General features: G+C 39.3%; 1 protein-coding gene across 1 annotated transcript; it reads left to right on the forward strand.

Annotated features, from left to right (window-relative positions):
- Positions 1 to 249: 249 nt before the first annotated feature.
- LOC109036919 (uncharacterized) lies at positions 250 to 12,671 on the forward strand. Its single transcript, XM_072304944.1, has 3 exons — positions 250 to 563; positions 6,478 to 7,005; positions 8,010 to 12,671. The coding sequence occupies exons 1-3, from the start codon at positions 357 to 359 to the stop codon at positions 8,469 to 8,471; spliced, it is 1,197 nt and encodes a 398-aa protein (XP_072161045.1). The 5' UTR covers positions 250 to 356; the 3' UTR covers positions 8,472 to 12,671.
- Positions 12,672 to 13,407: the final 736 nt, after the last annotated feature.

The raw sequence follows: 13,407 nt of genomic DNA on the forward strand, positions 1-13,407 counted from the left end.
AGTGAGCACCATATCGACCGCGTTCAACAGTGCAATGCAAATAAAGGCAACAAGTCAGAGGTTTGCTAGTTTCTTCATAGATTCATAGATTCATAGAATTCATAGATTGGCTGCCTTTTTGGGGTCTAAGAGCTCCATCACCTAACCTCAAAATTTTCGACAAGTCCATACTCTCCCTATATAGGTACTCTAATTTTTGCTATCGATAGAACATAGTCGCTAGACGAGCTCAGTCTATCTAGATTAACCCACAAGGGCGCGAAGCGCTCTTGGGGGTTGGACCGCGTAGCGGATAGGGGCCGCACCCTTTCGTTACAGTAAAAAAGGAAATACCTTACACCTATTTCTCTGTGCAGATGAATGCAATGAATGCATTCGTGTATTTTACATTGGCCGTGGGGCTCAATTTCATGGGAACAGCCGACGGTACTTTTTGCATTGAGGTCGGAGAGGTATCTGCACTGGACGATGAGAACTGGCGTCGAGAGGCACCGAAAAATCCTCAACCAGAAGTAAAACCCGGTTTATACTTGTGTGAACATAAAATGGGCGCAGGCAGAACGGTAAGAAGTGAAGCAAATCGTCGTTACCCTCACAAAAGAACGCAACTCCATTTCAATGTTTCCACATTTCTCCTCGTAAATTGGACATATTTCTATCAAAGAGAACTATGTGGAATCCTTAATCCTTCCATCCCGGTTTTGCCAATGGGATTAAAAAGTAAATAATTTAAAGGCTTTCAATGCCACATTCAAAAATAAAAATAAAAATTGTGGGAATATATTGAATTTCGAGTATCCGGGGAACGAATTTTTCCCTCAAAATTTTGCCTATGTTCTAATTATGAGCAAAAAAGGACAAACATCTATACATTCAATGGTTTTTTATTGAGATATTCCTTATTTGCCTTTTTTGATACGAACTGTGCCCATTACAAAAATTACTAGAAACACGAATAAAATCAAAGGATTGGAGAAGAATGAGTTCACATGAAGACTTTAATAATCCGTAATATTCAGTCGAACTATGGTATCACTCAAAAATCCCCAGGAAGGAGACGAAAATCGATTTTAAAAGCCCCCAGCCCAAATTCCTTGCAAGATGAATTGTTGTTAAAATATTTAAAAATGCCTAAAGTTCAGAGATGCATCACTCCCATGGATTGTTTAACAATTTTCCTGAAAGGAAACTGACATGAATATGTCCTTCAAACTTTTTTTGAGTACCGTTGCATGAGTGAGGAAAATTCTCAGAAATTTTCAGGAGAAAGTCAGTTGGTTTTCTTTTGAAAAATACAATATGAGCAGAGACTTGCAAGGTTACAGTCATAAATATCGTCGATGAGACTACCAAACCACGTATCTCGTTTTGGGTGTTTACAAATCTATTTTTTTTTTTTTTTTGAGAGAGAGAGAGAGAGAGAGAGAGTAAATCAATTTCATTCCTTGAAAATTTCACACAGATGTTTTTGCACAGAGAGGAAATTTCACGGAACTTTTCAAGAATTGACGTTGGGTAGTTTTCCATTCATAAAATAAAGTAAGACAGGAAGCCGGCAACGTCGCAAACCGAGATCCGTGGTCTGGTAGTCTCACCGTCGCACAGTGGATCGAGTCAATGGGAAAGGTCGGACAAAAGTTGGAAACTTTCAACGCTTATAACTCCATTTATATAAAACTTTGAGGTTCTGAAAGTGGTTTCATTGGTTTTTTCGTGAAATTCGCTTCAAGAAACACCCCAAGTTTAAAATGTGACGAAATAAACATACAAATTTGCAGTTTTGGTCAGAACTTTCATGTCCGACCTCTCTAATTGACTCAATCCACTGTGCGTCGAGCGCAATTTTTTACTTCAGTCATCCTATACGATATGCTCCCAAAGTCTAAAATGCCCTGTATATGCCCTGTATGTAGACTACACTCTCTCTTGCTCTCATAGCGCATGCAATGTCTGTAATTCTAATTGTTCTCCCTCTGTAAAGTGTTTAAATTCACTACCTTTGACGTCAGTATTCGACGTGCTTTTAGAAGGTCAACCGACTAAAAAGTGCCGTCTGCAAAACGTCTGGTGTCGTAGGTTCTGTCAGTCTCGTTCTCGGAAAATGAGATACGGCACCTAATCTGCCGTGATAGGGAAGAACGTCGTATGAACAATCGAGAGTTGCCAAATTTCCCTTCATAAAAAATGCACAATTGAAGGCATGCATATTTTCCCTTGAAATTTTCAAATATTTTAGATTAAATTGCGCAAAAAATGGTTTGACAATTTTGGAAAATGATATTCACAAATCTCCCAGTAAATTCGGTTTTTATCGGACAAAATTTGGGAACGCCTGAAGGCTCATGCGGCATTTTTCCTCAGCACGACAGTAGTGGACTTTCCAAAAAAAAGGGTGGTTGTTTGGTAACCTCTCCAATGATACGCTGGGATTGCTTTAAATCGGGCCAAAACGCAAGTTCATGATGAGATGATTCTTTTAGGGAAATTTTTAACCTGAATCCAAGGTTTGCTTTGGCGCAGTGCAATGTTTTCTGCATTTTTTAAAACTAAATAATGCTAATGTTTTGAAGTTTCCCAAATGAAAAAATGAAGAGAAAAGAAACAACGTCAGTTGATTTTTTTACATCATAAAGGCTCAGTATCACCAGTTGAAGTTAATCACGGATAAACACGGTTGCTTACACAACAATATGGCGACTTGTTGCAATGTAGCAAACTTCATACCTCAGAGCTTTCAAACTGATTCATGATGTTGAGATATTGTGTTAAAAAATGAATTCAGCGATTGTCATTTTATGTCAGCGGGCAGTCTGTAATAAGTAATTGATCTTAAGAACTTTGCAAAACGAAAATCCGGGTATCGGAACTTGGCTGTTTTGAAAACGCCTTCAAATTCGGCGTGATACCTCACGCATTCCGGAGAGTTCAAATAGTTGTATCATTGTGCCTTAGAAATGCGACGGCAGATTACAATTGAGATAGCCTTCATACACGCTGGGCTTTTCGATTTCCCTTGACATTTTAGTAGTCGTGAATGCATTGCTAAAATGCGCTCCAGCCAGAAGTGTATTTAGCAAATGGGCGTTTTTTATACGAGGATTAAAAATAAACAAGTGATACGGAACAAAACAAAAGAATATGAACTATATAATGGACCGTAGGTTGATTTAAATTTCTGAACGAAGAGTTTTCAAACGCTTCAGTCAAATAAAACACAAATGTATTGAGTTGCATTAGCTCGTAAAATCAGTCATTCTATTGATTTTGTGCTCCAAGTTTTTGCGAAACTACAAACCTGATATTAAAACTTGGCTGTTTTGAAAACGCCTTCAAATGCGGCGTGATACCTCACGCATTCCGGAGGGTTCAAATAGTTGTATCATTGCGCCTTAGAAATGCGACGGCAGATTACAATTGAGATAGCCTTCATACACGCTATGGACTTGTCGGTTTCCTTTGACATTTTATTAGTCGTGAATGCATAGCTAAAATGCGCTCGAGCCAGAAGTGTATTCAGCAAATGAGTAGTTTTTATAGGAGGATTGAAAACAAACAAATGGTAGGAAGAAAAACATAATAATAAGAAATTTGCAACACGATAATCCGGGTATCGGAACTTGGCTGTTTTGAAAACGCCTTCAAATGCGGCGTGATACCTCACGCATTCTGGAGAGTTCAAATAATTGTATCATTGCGCCTTAGAAATGCGACGGCAGATTACAATTGAAATAGCCTTCATACACGCTAGTCTTGTCGATTTCCCTTCTTATAGGGCCTCATTTTTCAATGAAAAACTTAAATTTCTGGCTCCACATAAAAGCACCTATCTGCACATATGGAAGCTGGGAGAAATTATCCAGTTAAAAATTTCCGGACGGGAATTCCCGTTGAATTAACCGGAAATTTCTTAAAAGTGACAGTATGCATGTCCCTTTGGACAAACAGAAACACCGCTTAAGATAATATTTCCTATTTATCAACCATAGAACCATCAGTATGACAATCATCGTAAAATGTGACATGCTATCGATCATCGTGTGCATACAATCACGGCATACCATTAATTGTAATGACAGATTAGAGAAGTAGTGTTTTGAGTGAAATGACCTTTAAGAAAATACACTAAATAACCCAGAGATTCAGAGAAAATCACTTATTGCTTATTCAATCGAGTGACAAACTGAAGATTCAGTTCAACGACCAGAAAACCGTAGCATGCTCCATGTTGACTAAAGTTTTTCAGCTCGGTGGACCATGGCTTAGTCCTCTGAAGCGAAACTACGTTGGAAAGTCTTCAAATTTCGGGAAAAGTTAAAAAAAACGAAATTAATGTGATTAAATTTGACCGTTTAAATTTCGTTTTTTTTTTTTAACTTTTCCCAAAATTTGGAGACTTGCCAACGTAATGTTGAACTGATTTTGAAATTACTGAGATAATGTGGAGGCAAATCTAGGGGGAATTGCCTTTTTTCGCGGGAAAATTGAATGACCTTTGAATTGACGTATTTGGGGGTCCGAGCCCCCCCCCCCCCCCTTAAAATTACATCGACGTGATTTCTGCAATTTTTACTTAAAAGCGGACACAATTTGGTAAATTTTCCCGTTTTATTGTTTTCTTTACGAAAATTTGAACCGGAGTTATGATTTTTTGAAAATAGGTCAAATTTCACCTTAGACCTATCATAACTCGGTCAAAATTTAAGATATTGATCTGCAGTTTGCGCCAAAATTCTTAGTTTTTTATGCTCTTTCGAATGATGTATCAAAAGATAGGGGTTGCTATTTGAAAAAAAAAGTTGGGGCCCCCCGCCCCCCCGAGGGGGGACCAAAATTTTGAGCCCCCCAAAAGATGGTCTCCTTTGAGATAGGAACATTCCCAAAGTTTCATTACCCTAGCTCAATTCGTTCAAAAGTTAGCAGGGGTGGGACGGACTTTTGGTACACCCTGTATAGACGCGTCCTTAGACGATCAAATTCCGAACCAATTCCGATCAAAGTAGACAGCTGATGACTGATGGTCACCCTCACCATCTACCATCAAATTTTGACGGGCCGCACTATTTTGTTCAAAGTAAGATCAGAATGGAGTGCCACCACTCATCATTTCCTGCCACAGGAAACACTTCTACCAAGTTTTCATTTTAAAATTAAGCGAATTAATGCGTTTAAAACTAATGACTCCCGACTATTTGATGTTAATTGGTTCGGGAATTTGATCGTCTATCGAGACCTTAAGTTCCCCGAAGAGGATGAGCACCGTTGAAATGAAAGAACTCTCCCACCAAAATTTTGAGAAAACTACGTTTCTGATGGAAAAAATAAATTATGTAGAAAAACGATTGCCGTCCTCCATGCTTTGACATCAGAAGCATTAAATAAAGGTTTGTCACCAATTAAACTATTCCAAATATGTTAGGTCCCTCCCCGCCATCTTGTAGTTGGGCTGGTGCGCCAGTTGAACGTACTGCCACTCGTATACTAGATTCTAGAGGTAGGTTGAAGTCAAAAAGCACTCCCTATCGGAGGGTAAGGATTCGATCGACATGAATCGATCGAAAAATAAACACGTTAACTGATCGACGTGATTTGATTCGATTGACTCCGATTCGATCGACAGTTATTTTAAAAATCCCGGTGTCGATTCGATCGACTTGAATCGATCGAAAAACAAAAACCGATCGACGTGATTCCATCGACCACCGAATCGATCGACAAATCCATGAATCAATTGACAATCCCGTGAATCGTTAGACAAACCTGTCAGTTGATGGAATCGGTGTCGATCGATTTACGTTTTTTTGCCATTTTTGATTTTTCAATCCATTTTTTTTTTTTTTTTTTTTTTTTTTTTTTTTTTTTTTTTTTAAATATGTTAGTTAGGTTTTTAATCCGTTTGAGAATTCTGCAACCTCGAATGAACATCGGATTAGAGTTAGTAAACATCCATGCTCCAGGCTTTCTTTGTAAGTAGCAGGGATAAATGCCGAGTGGAGTCTGTTTCTGCATGCGGGTCCTGCACTCGTCACTTCCTTGATACTTTTTCGCCAACACCGGGATTCGAACCCAGGACCTATTGCTCTAGAGTCAGACGCGCTGCTAGGCCGACCTGGCCGGCCGCTTAAAAGTTTTTTTCTGCTCCTTGCAAATCTGTTATTTTGTATTATTTTTTTATTATTTGGACGTATTTCTGTCAAACGGAACTAAGCGCCAATTTGAGTTCCTTTTGAGGAATTTAGAATGCCGGATAGCGCATTCTGTCAAACGGAACTAAGCGCCACGGAAAACCATTTCGAGTATAGGACGGAATGAGCTTGACGCCCGGATCCACCGCCAATCCAAGCCCCCCTCTACCTTCCTCCCCCTATGGTGCTTAATTCCGTTTGACAGAAATACGTCCATTTTATTTATTTATTTATTTATTTTATTTTTTTTTTCATATCAAAAGACATTGATTGATTCATTTATTATCCCTTTCAGGTCAGACTCGAGTGCACAGAGACCAACTACTTTGACAGAGTCACAATCGCTCGCACGTACAACTTCTACATCGCAAGTAACCCGCGATTGGCGCAAGGGCACAAGCTGATACTCGGCAACACGGACGTGGGTGCAGCCCCGGAGGTGATGATTGTCGGCTTCAACCCGAAGCAAATCGACGCCCCGAAACTGTTGACAAGCGAGTTTTGTAAGGAGAACAGCAAGGAAGTGATCGAATTTTCGTTCAAGGAGATTCTACCGAAGAAAGACAAAGATGCCGTCGCCATCATCGACGCGCTCACTGAGTACTTCTGCTGCAACGATGTAGACCAATGCATCTTGAAGAATGCGAAAGATACGATCGGGCGTCTCTTTCCCGCTATGCGAAGAGTTTTAAGTGGAGTTTTAAGCGGAGACTACCTGAAACCGCAAGTCGCGAGACAACCGAGCAGACAACCGAGCAAATCGAGCAAACAACAGAGCAAAAAACCGAGCAAACATAGAAGCAGAAGCAGTCAAGTCACACCGGTTAGTAGATACTTATTGTCTCGAGTGATTGCAAACTGCAGCTAAAGCAAAAATAAGACTTGTATCTTATACAAAACTAGGCGGTGCGCCCCCTGGCCGCTGCGCGGCCCAACGCCCAGAGGGCGCTTCGCCCTCTCTTAGGCCCGCTTCGATAAAGGAAGGATCAAAAACAATGAAGTGATTTTCATACCCGACTCTCATTTGTCCAATTTCCCTCTGGCCGGGAGCGATGGGACCAATATGAATCGATTGAAAAAATTTTATTTCTAACACCACACCAAGACTGAAACGAAACAGAACGAAGCGTTTCGTCGCTTCTTGATAGGTTGTAGCAAAGGAGCATACCTTCAATACACTTAACAACATACTAAGATTCAAAACCCGCTTAGTTCAATTTTTCGCTAAATTTGAAATTCCCGCCATTTTTCATCGGTAGAAATTTCAAATTTTACTCCCATCCTAAGCTTTCTGGTCTACTCCAATGCAAAAAAACCTGGGTCCTATTTTCAAATTATGAATACAGCGGGCTCGTTTAGGCACTATCACTTGTCAATAGCCGCAAAATTATAGAAATTGGCCCTGTAGAACGCTCGAACGAACTATGACAAAAAATAAAAATTTACATTGTTTAAATGGGAGAATCCGAAACTTTACCACGTAATATACAAAAACTTGGGTCATATTTTGGCCCATATTTGGGTCATATATTTGTAATCTGAATAGAGTGGGCTCATCTGGCCAAGCTACGAGTGGTGGGTCTCTTGTCTCTGTTCATATCTTACGCATCATAGGTTTCTTAGTCGAACGTATTTCGGCCGAGCGGAACTATGTGAATTAAGAAATGAGCCCTGAGACCCATAAAAATATATGCATGATAGGGCTCACATCATCATGCACATAGTTCCGTTTGGCAGAAATACGTCGATTTCAGACTAAAATTTCCGTTAAACATATGCAGATGAAATGTTAACTTGCTTTTTGTTTTCTTTTGCCCGCGCGTGCAGGTCCCCTCACCATATGCCGGCTCCACAATCAGCTCCCATTCTACCCCAAAGAGGACCTCCTCGCAAAAGAGCACTGAGCCGGAAATCTCCGGAATGGCAAAGCTTCAGGCGGTAATGGCGGTCTTGCTCAACAAAATGATCGATCCTTGCATCCTCATGAGGGAAACCAGAGACAGAAAGCTAACTGAGGAAATCAAAAATTCTTGTAAAGTGTATTGTCAGTTCCTGAACAAGGTGACGGAAGTCTTCGATCAAAACACAAGCGCTTTCTGCGTTGCCGGCTATAACACGAAAGCTCCATGTCTTGCGATTCGGGACGGCAAGTGTTCTGAAGGAGTATGCACGTGCCTGCATAAGGCTACTCCAAATTCCAAGAAACTCGAGCCAGTGTCGATGATGTTTTGCGCCAACTCATACAGAGTCAGCACGTCTGCAACATCGCAGTGCCAGAGAATGAATTAGAATGTCATAGTTATAAATAGAATGTCGACGTTTAAACTACCAAACCACGTACCTCCACTGTTAAAAATCAATGATTTACTTTGAGTGAATAGCCGGCGTGAAGAAAAAATCCAGCGCGAATTACGCGCCGTACTCTGAGTGAATAGATCAGAGCGTAAATAGCACCAACGAAGGGACGAATTAGTTGAGGTACCTAAAGTAGCGTGAATTCAGAGCCTCCTGGTACGAGCGCCGAATGTCAAAGTGGTAGCGCACTCGTCCATCACCGCCGCGACTCGAGTTCAAATTCATGCTGCGGCAGTTCAGTTTTACGTTTGCCTGTCAGATTTTCACTCCCGCCAGAGCGCGAAATTCGCGCCGGATCCATGCTTTCAGAGTAACAGGTGATAGCAACTTAGTAAGCGTGAATTTCGCGCCGGAATTTTTAACAGTGTCGTTTACGGTGTTTAAAAACATTTTGAAAGATTATTGAAAAATTTTATATACAACATTTCGGTGGTAGCACTTTGTGTGATTCTTGGTTTGGGTAGCTAGTGCTAGGGGTTAAAATAAAATGTTAACTCACGTTAACTTGAAATTGAAGAATTTATTAGGTTACACCATGTCAGGTCTTAAAAACTTCCGTGATTCTTCTTCTCCGTGTGAAACAAATTCGGAGAAAATTTCGAAGGGTATAATATTACATAGTTTCCTTTTAACCCTAGTCTGCCTGAGTGGGGTCAGATTGACCCCACGGGAGTTTCAACTCTTTGCCATTTCTCGTGGTATGCACGAAATTTTTTGTCCTTCACAAATAGCTCTACAAAAACATCTAGGAACACGATTTTGAAGGGAAAAAAAAACAACCAAAAAATGTGCATGAGAGATCAAAAAATTCACGAGTACCCCTAGAAAGCCTGAGCGGGGTCAGATATCCTTATAACATATATTTTACCATTTAGCATCACAAAAGCTTACTATTTGAAGGTGTATTCATGTTTCTCTTTTTAATTTTTTTTCAGAACCTTATAAAACAAGCAAAATTTTTCAGATTTCTTTTCGTTTTCAGTATTTAGTAGCCCTATGATTTTTTTTTCTCATGCTGAGAACAACATGACAACATGTGTATGATAAAATGGTTGCATACCCTGCGCCGTGTTTTTTTTAAAATTTAGATATGCTTTATGGTTAAGAGCTGTAAGGTTAGTGCACTCATATAAACTAAAAACATGAAAAAAACATAGCTAACTAATTGATTTTCAGCTGGGGTCAAATTGACCCCGCTCAAGCTTTCTCGTTGGTTCAGAGGCTCAGGCAGACTAGGGTTAAACGTTTTTTGGGGGGTTTGTTGGGTAGGTAGTGCTATGGGTTAAAATAATATGTTAACTCACATTAACTTGAAATTGAAGAATTTCTTAGTCGAAGCTTTTCGGCCTCAGCCACCGATAACATCTGGAAATTATTATGATTGGAGTTTATGGCTGAAGCCAAAAAGCTTCGTCTAATAGATTCTCCAATTTCAAGTTAATGTGAGTAACATTTTATTTTAACCCATAACACTGGCTACCCAACAAACCCCCCCCCCCAAAAAAAAAAAAACTATTAAAAGGAAACTATGTAATATTACCCTTCGAAATTTTCTCCGAATTTGTTTCGCACGGAGAAGAAAAATCTCGGAAGTTTTTAAGACCTGACATGGTGTGGTTTTCCATTTCAAAAGTGAAGTATGATAGGAAATCTGCGACGTCACAAACCAAGGTACGTGGTTAGGGAGTTTCACATCGACATAAAATTTTACGCTTTGGAATTGATTTGCACCCCGAACATGAGAAAATTACCTCGAATACACGAACCGAATACTGCCGTGCTGAGGAAGAACGCCGTACGAACATTCGAGGGTTGCGAAATTTCCCTTGATAAAACATGTATTTTTGACAACATTCATGCATATTTTTCCTTGAAATTTTTAGATATTTTAAATCAAATTACGTACAAAATTGTCTGAAAATTTTGGAAAATAATTTTCAGAATTTCCCCAGTAAATTCGGTTTTTATCGGAGGAAACTTGGCAACGTCTGAAGGCTCATACGGCGTTTTTCCTTAGCACGGCGGTATAGATCAGTGAGCGCATTACGGTTTGCACAAGATCCTAAACACTCCAGTCGAGAGAACGATCGCTTCAGTTCATAAAACTGAAATTTAGGTAAACGAGGTGAAGTCTCTTCAACCGAACCGAAAAACTTGGGTCGATAAAGAGCATGTTCCATGTGCATTAAAGGATTTTGGTTGATAGTACAGAACCTCATTCGGTTCATCCAAACTAAACTCTGTTAACTGCAGCGGTTGGTTCGCTTGAATATAGGGCTTAATTCTTCGAACCAAAATGCGAGTATACTGAACTTTTCGGTTTGTATTTAGACAGGGTTTTTCTTTTTCCTTCTCTGTGACAAATTCCAACAAAATTAAATTTTTGTCGCGATTTTTACCGGTACTACGACATAATTGATTATTTTTAATGTTTGAAATAATCTGGTTTTCTCCCTCTACACGTTCTCTTTAACTCTTTATTGTTAAACTAGGGCATTCATAAAAACACTCGATTTATGTAATTACTTGATTTAACTAAAATGCAAATGTAGCGTCATAGATTTATCAATTAGAGCACGGTATTACTGGCGCGGGGTGATTTGCGATTGCGACATATCGATTTATCTACCGTTTAAACCTATAGAGAAGGATCAATAAACAGGATGTGCGGGACGAACACCTTAATAATCGATTCTTTACCACAGATTCAAATGAGGAAGTATCGATAAACGATCATTCACGCCTCACCACTGTGCAGTAATCTCTCTCTTTAAGGACTTTCAACGATGAAAGCGAACACCGCAGTGAACGCGCAATGCGTGAAGTATTCCCTCGGTCATGTAGGCGCTAATATACGTTCCGTGCTGACCGCTGTGTTTGGCGCGATTATTTTCAGTCAGCCTTTTTCAACTAACTACTACCCTTCACTTCACAAGTTTTCACACACTCTGTTCGGATTACTGTCATTATTTTATGATGATTGATGGTAAAACAATTATATATGATCTAATTTTTTTCCGTTCATTTACAAACGGTTAACACCACGCTCGTATACACCTCCTGTTGAACCTGCACTGATTTAACAGTCGTTGGAAACTCGTGGACACCGGCAATTATTGTTTACACTCTTGAGAAGGTAGATTCCTACGCACTGAAAAAAAATTCTCGGCGTTTTTACCAAGGTCCGTTGGTACCTTTACCATCTCACTTTTTTTACCAATTATTGGTAATTTTACCAAAACAGACTGGTAAGCTTACCTAAAAACCGGTATTTTTACTTTTTTTTCAGGTAAGAATACCACTTTTATTGGTAATCAATTCCCGGTAACTTTGCCATTTTATCGGTAATTCTACCACAGTCGATAAAAAATATTGGCGTTTTTACCAAGGTCCAGCAAAATTACCGGGAAAGTTCTATAATTTTACCGAGATTTCTGAGTAAAATTACCAAATCCATATATGGCAATTTTACCAAGAAAAAACTGGGATCAAATAGAACCCTGAATTCTTGGTAATTTTACCCTTTTCTTAATAAATACACCGATATTTTTTTTCAGTGCGTATGAAGCTGCAATTTGGCCCATGAGCCCAGTGGCGAGGCTTGAATGATCGATTGTTTCCCATTTGAAGTAATGATAAAGAATCGATTATTGGGGTGTTCATTGCGAATACCCTATTTATCGATTCCTTTTTACAGGTTTAAATGGCAGATCAATCGATCCATCGCAAAGCATAATACCCCATCGATGTATTTAATATAGGAAGTTCCAGCGACCGACCGATTTCCTCGCTATTGAGATGTTATCATTTTAACGATTGTCGTTACAGAGAGAGACGGCTGTGATTAAGTTAAAAGTTAGGTCTACAATTTCATGAAATATCACGAGTGAAATTCAGTAGTGAATGAAGTTCATGATATTTAACATCTGGCTCTAGATGATTTGAGGAACGATTGCTTCGGTATCGCTGCAAAATTATAATTGTTATTGTGACTGTTGGAGAGGTTCACGCTAAGAGTTAATTCCAATAATATTATACCTTTGTAACACTTTCATCTTTTATTCTTAACAATTATTATACAAACTTTTGTGCATTCGTTATTAAAAATACCTGAGCCCCCCCCCCCCCCCCCCCCCTGCTATTTGTCTATCCTGTGTTGATGAGCTATACTTTCAATTTAAAATCATGTACGTTCTTTCTGTTAATAAATTTATCCACGTGTTTTTGGTGTGTGAATCCACGTGTTTTTGGTGAGTGAATCCATGTGTTTTCGGTGTGTGACTAACAAGAGATGGTTTTAAAATTTATACATAATTATCATTTTCCAAATCAAGAATACCGCAGAATAAGTGCGCGCAATGAGAGATTAGTGTTTAATGCCGTATTAATCACACGCTGAATTGAGCAGCTGAATGTGGAAGTCAACAGTCATCGCCCAACGCCTGAAATTTCGCAAATTATTCGAGTTATTTTCATCCAGATGTGTATCAAATCTACTCGAATAGTTCAGACAAATCCAACATTCGTCCGATGGTTGCTGAGAATTGTTGCTGAATTTTGCACGTCACGCGCAAAATTCAGGCATCGGGCGATGACTTCCACATTCAAGCCACATTCAGCGTGTGATTGCGGCATTAAGCGATCACCGGATGTAACCGGAAATTCTCCATATTTTGGGTAAATATTTACTTGACGCGGTAATTTTCCGGCGAAATGAGAGAGTATTCTCTGCAACTACCTGATTTGACCGAAAATTATGAATAATTTTGTTGAATATACACTTGACGCTTTTCCTACATTCTTGAAAAATAATAATATGAATCAATTCTTCTATATTCGTTTCCAGTACCATTAAATTCTTACGTCAGTA

Source organism: Bemisia tabaci, chromosome 10 (assembly GCF_918797505.1).
Source record: "Bemisia tabaci chromosome 10, PGI_BMITA_v3".
Taxonomy (NCBI): domain Eukaryota; kingdom Metazoa; phylum Arthropoda; class Insecta; order Hemiptera; family Aleyrodidae; genus Bemisia; species Bemisia tabaci.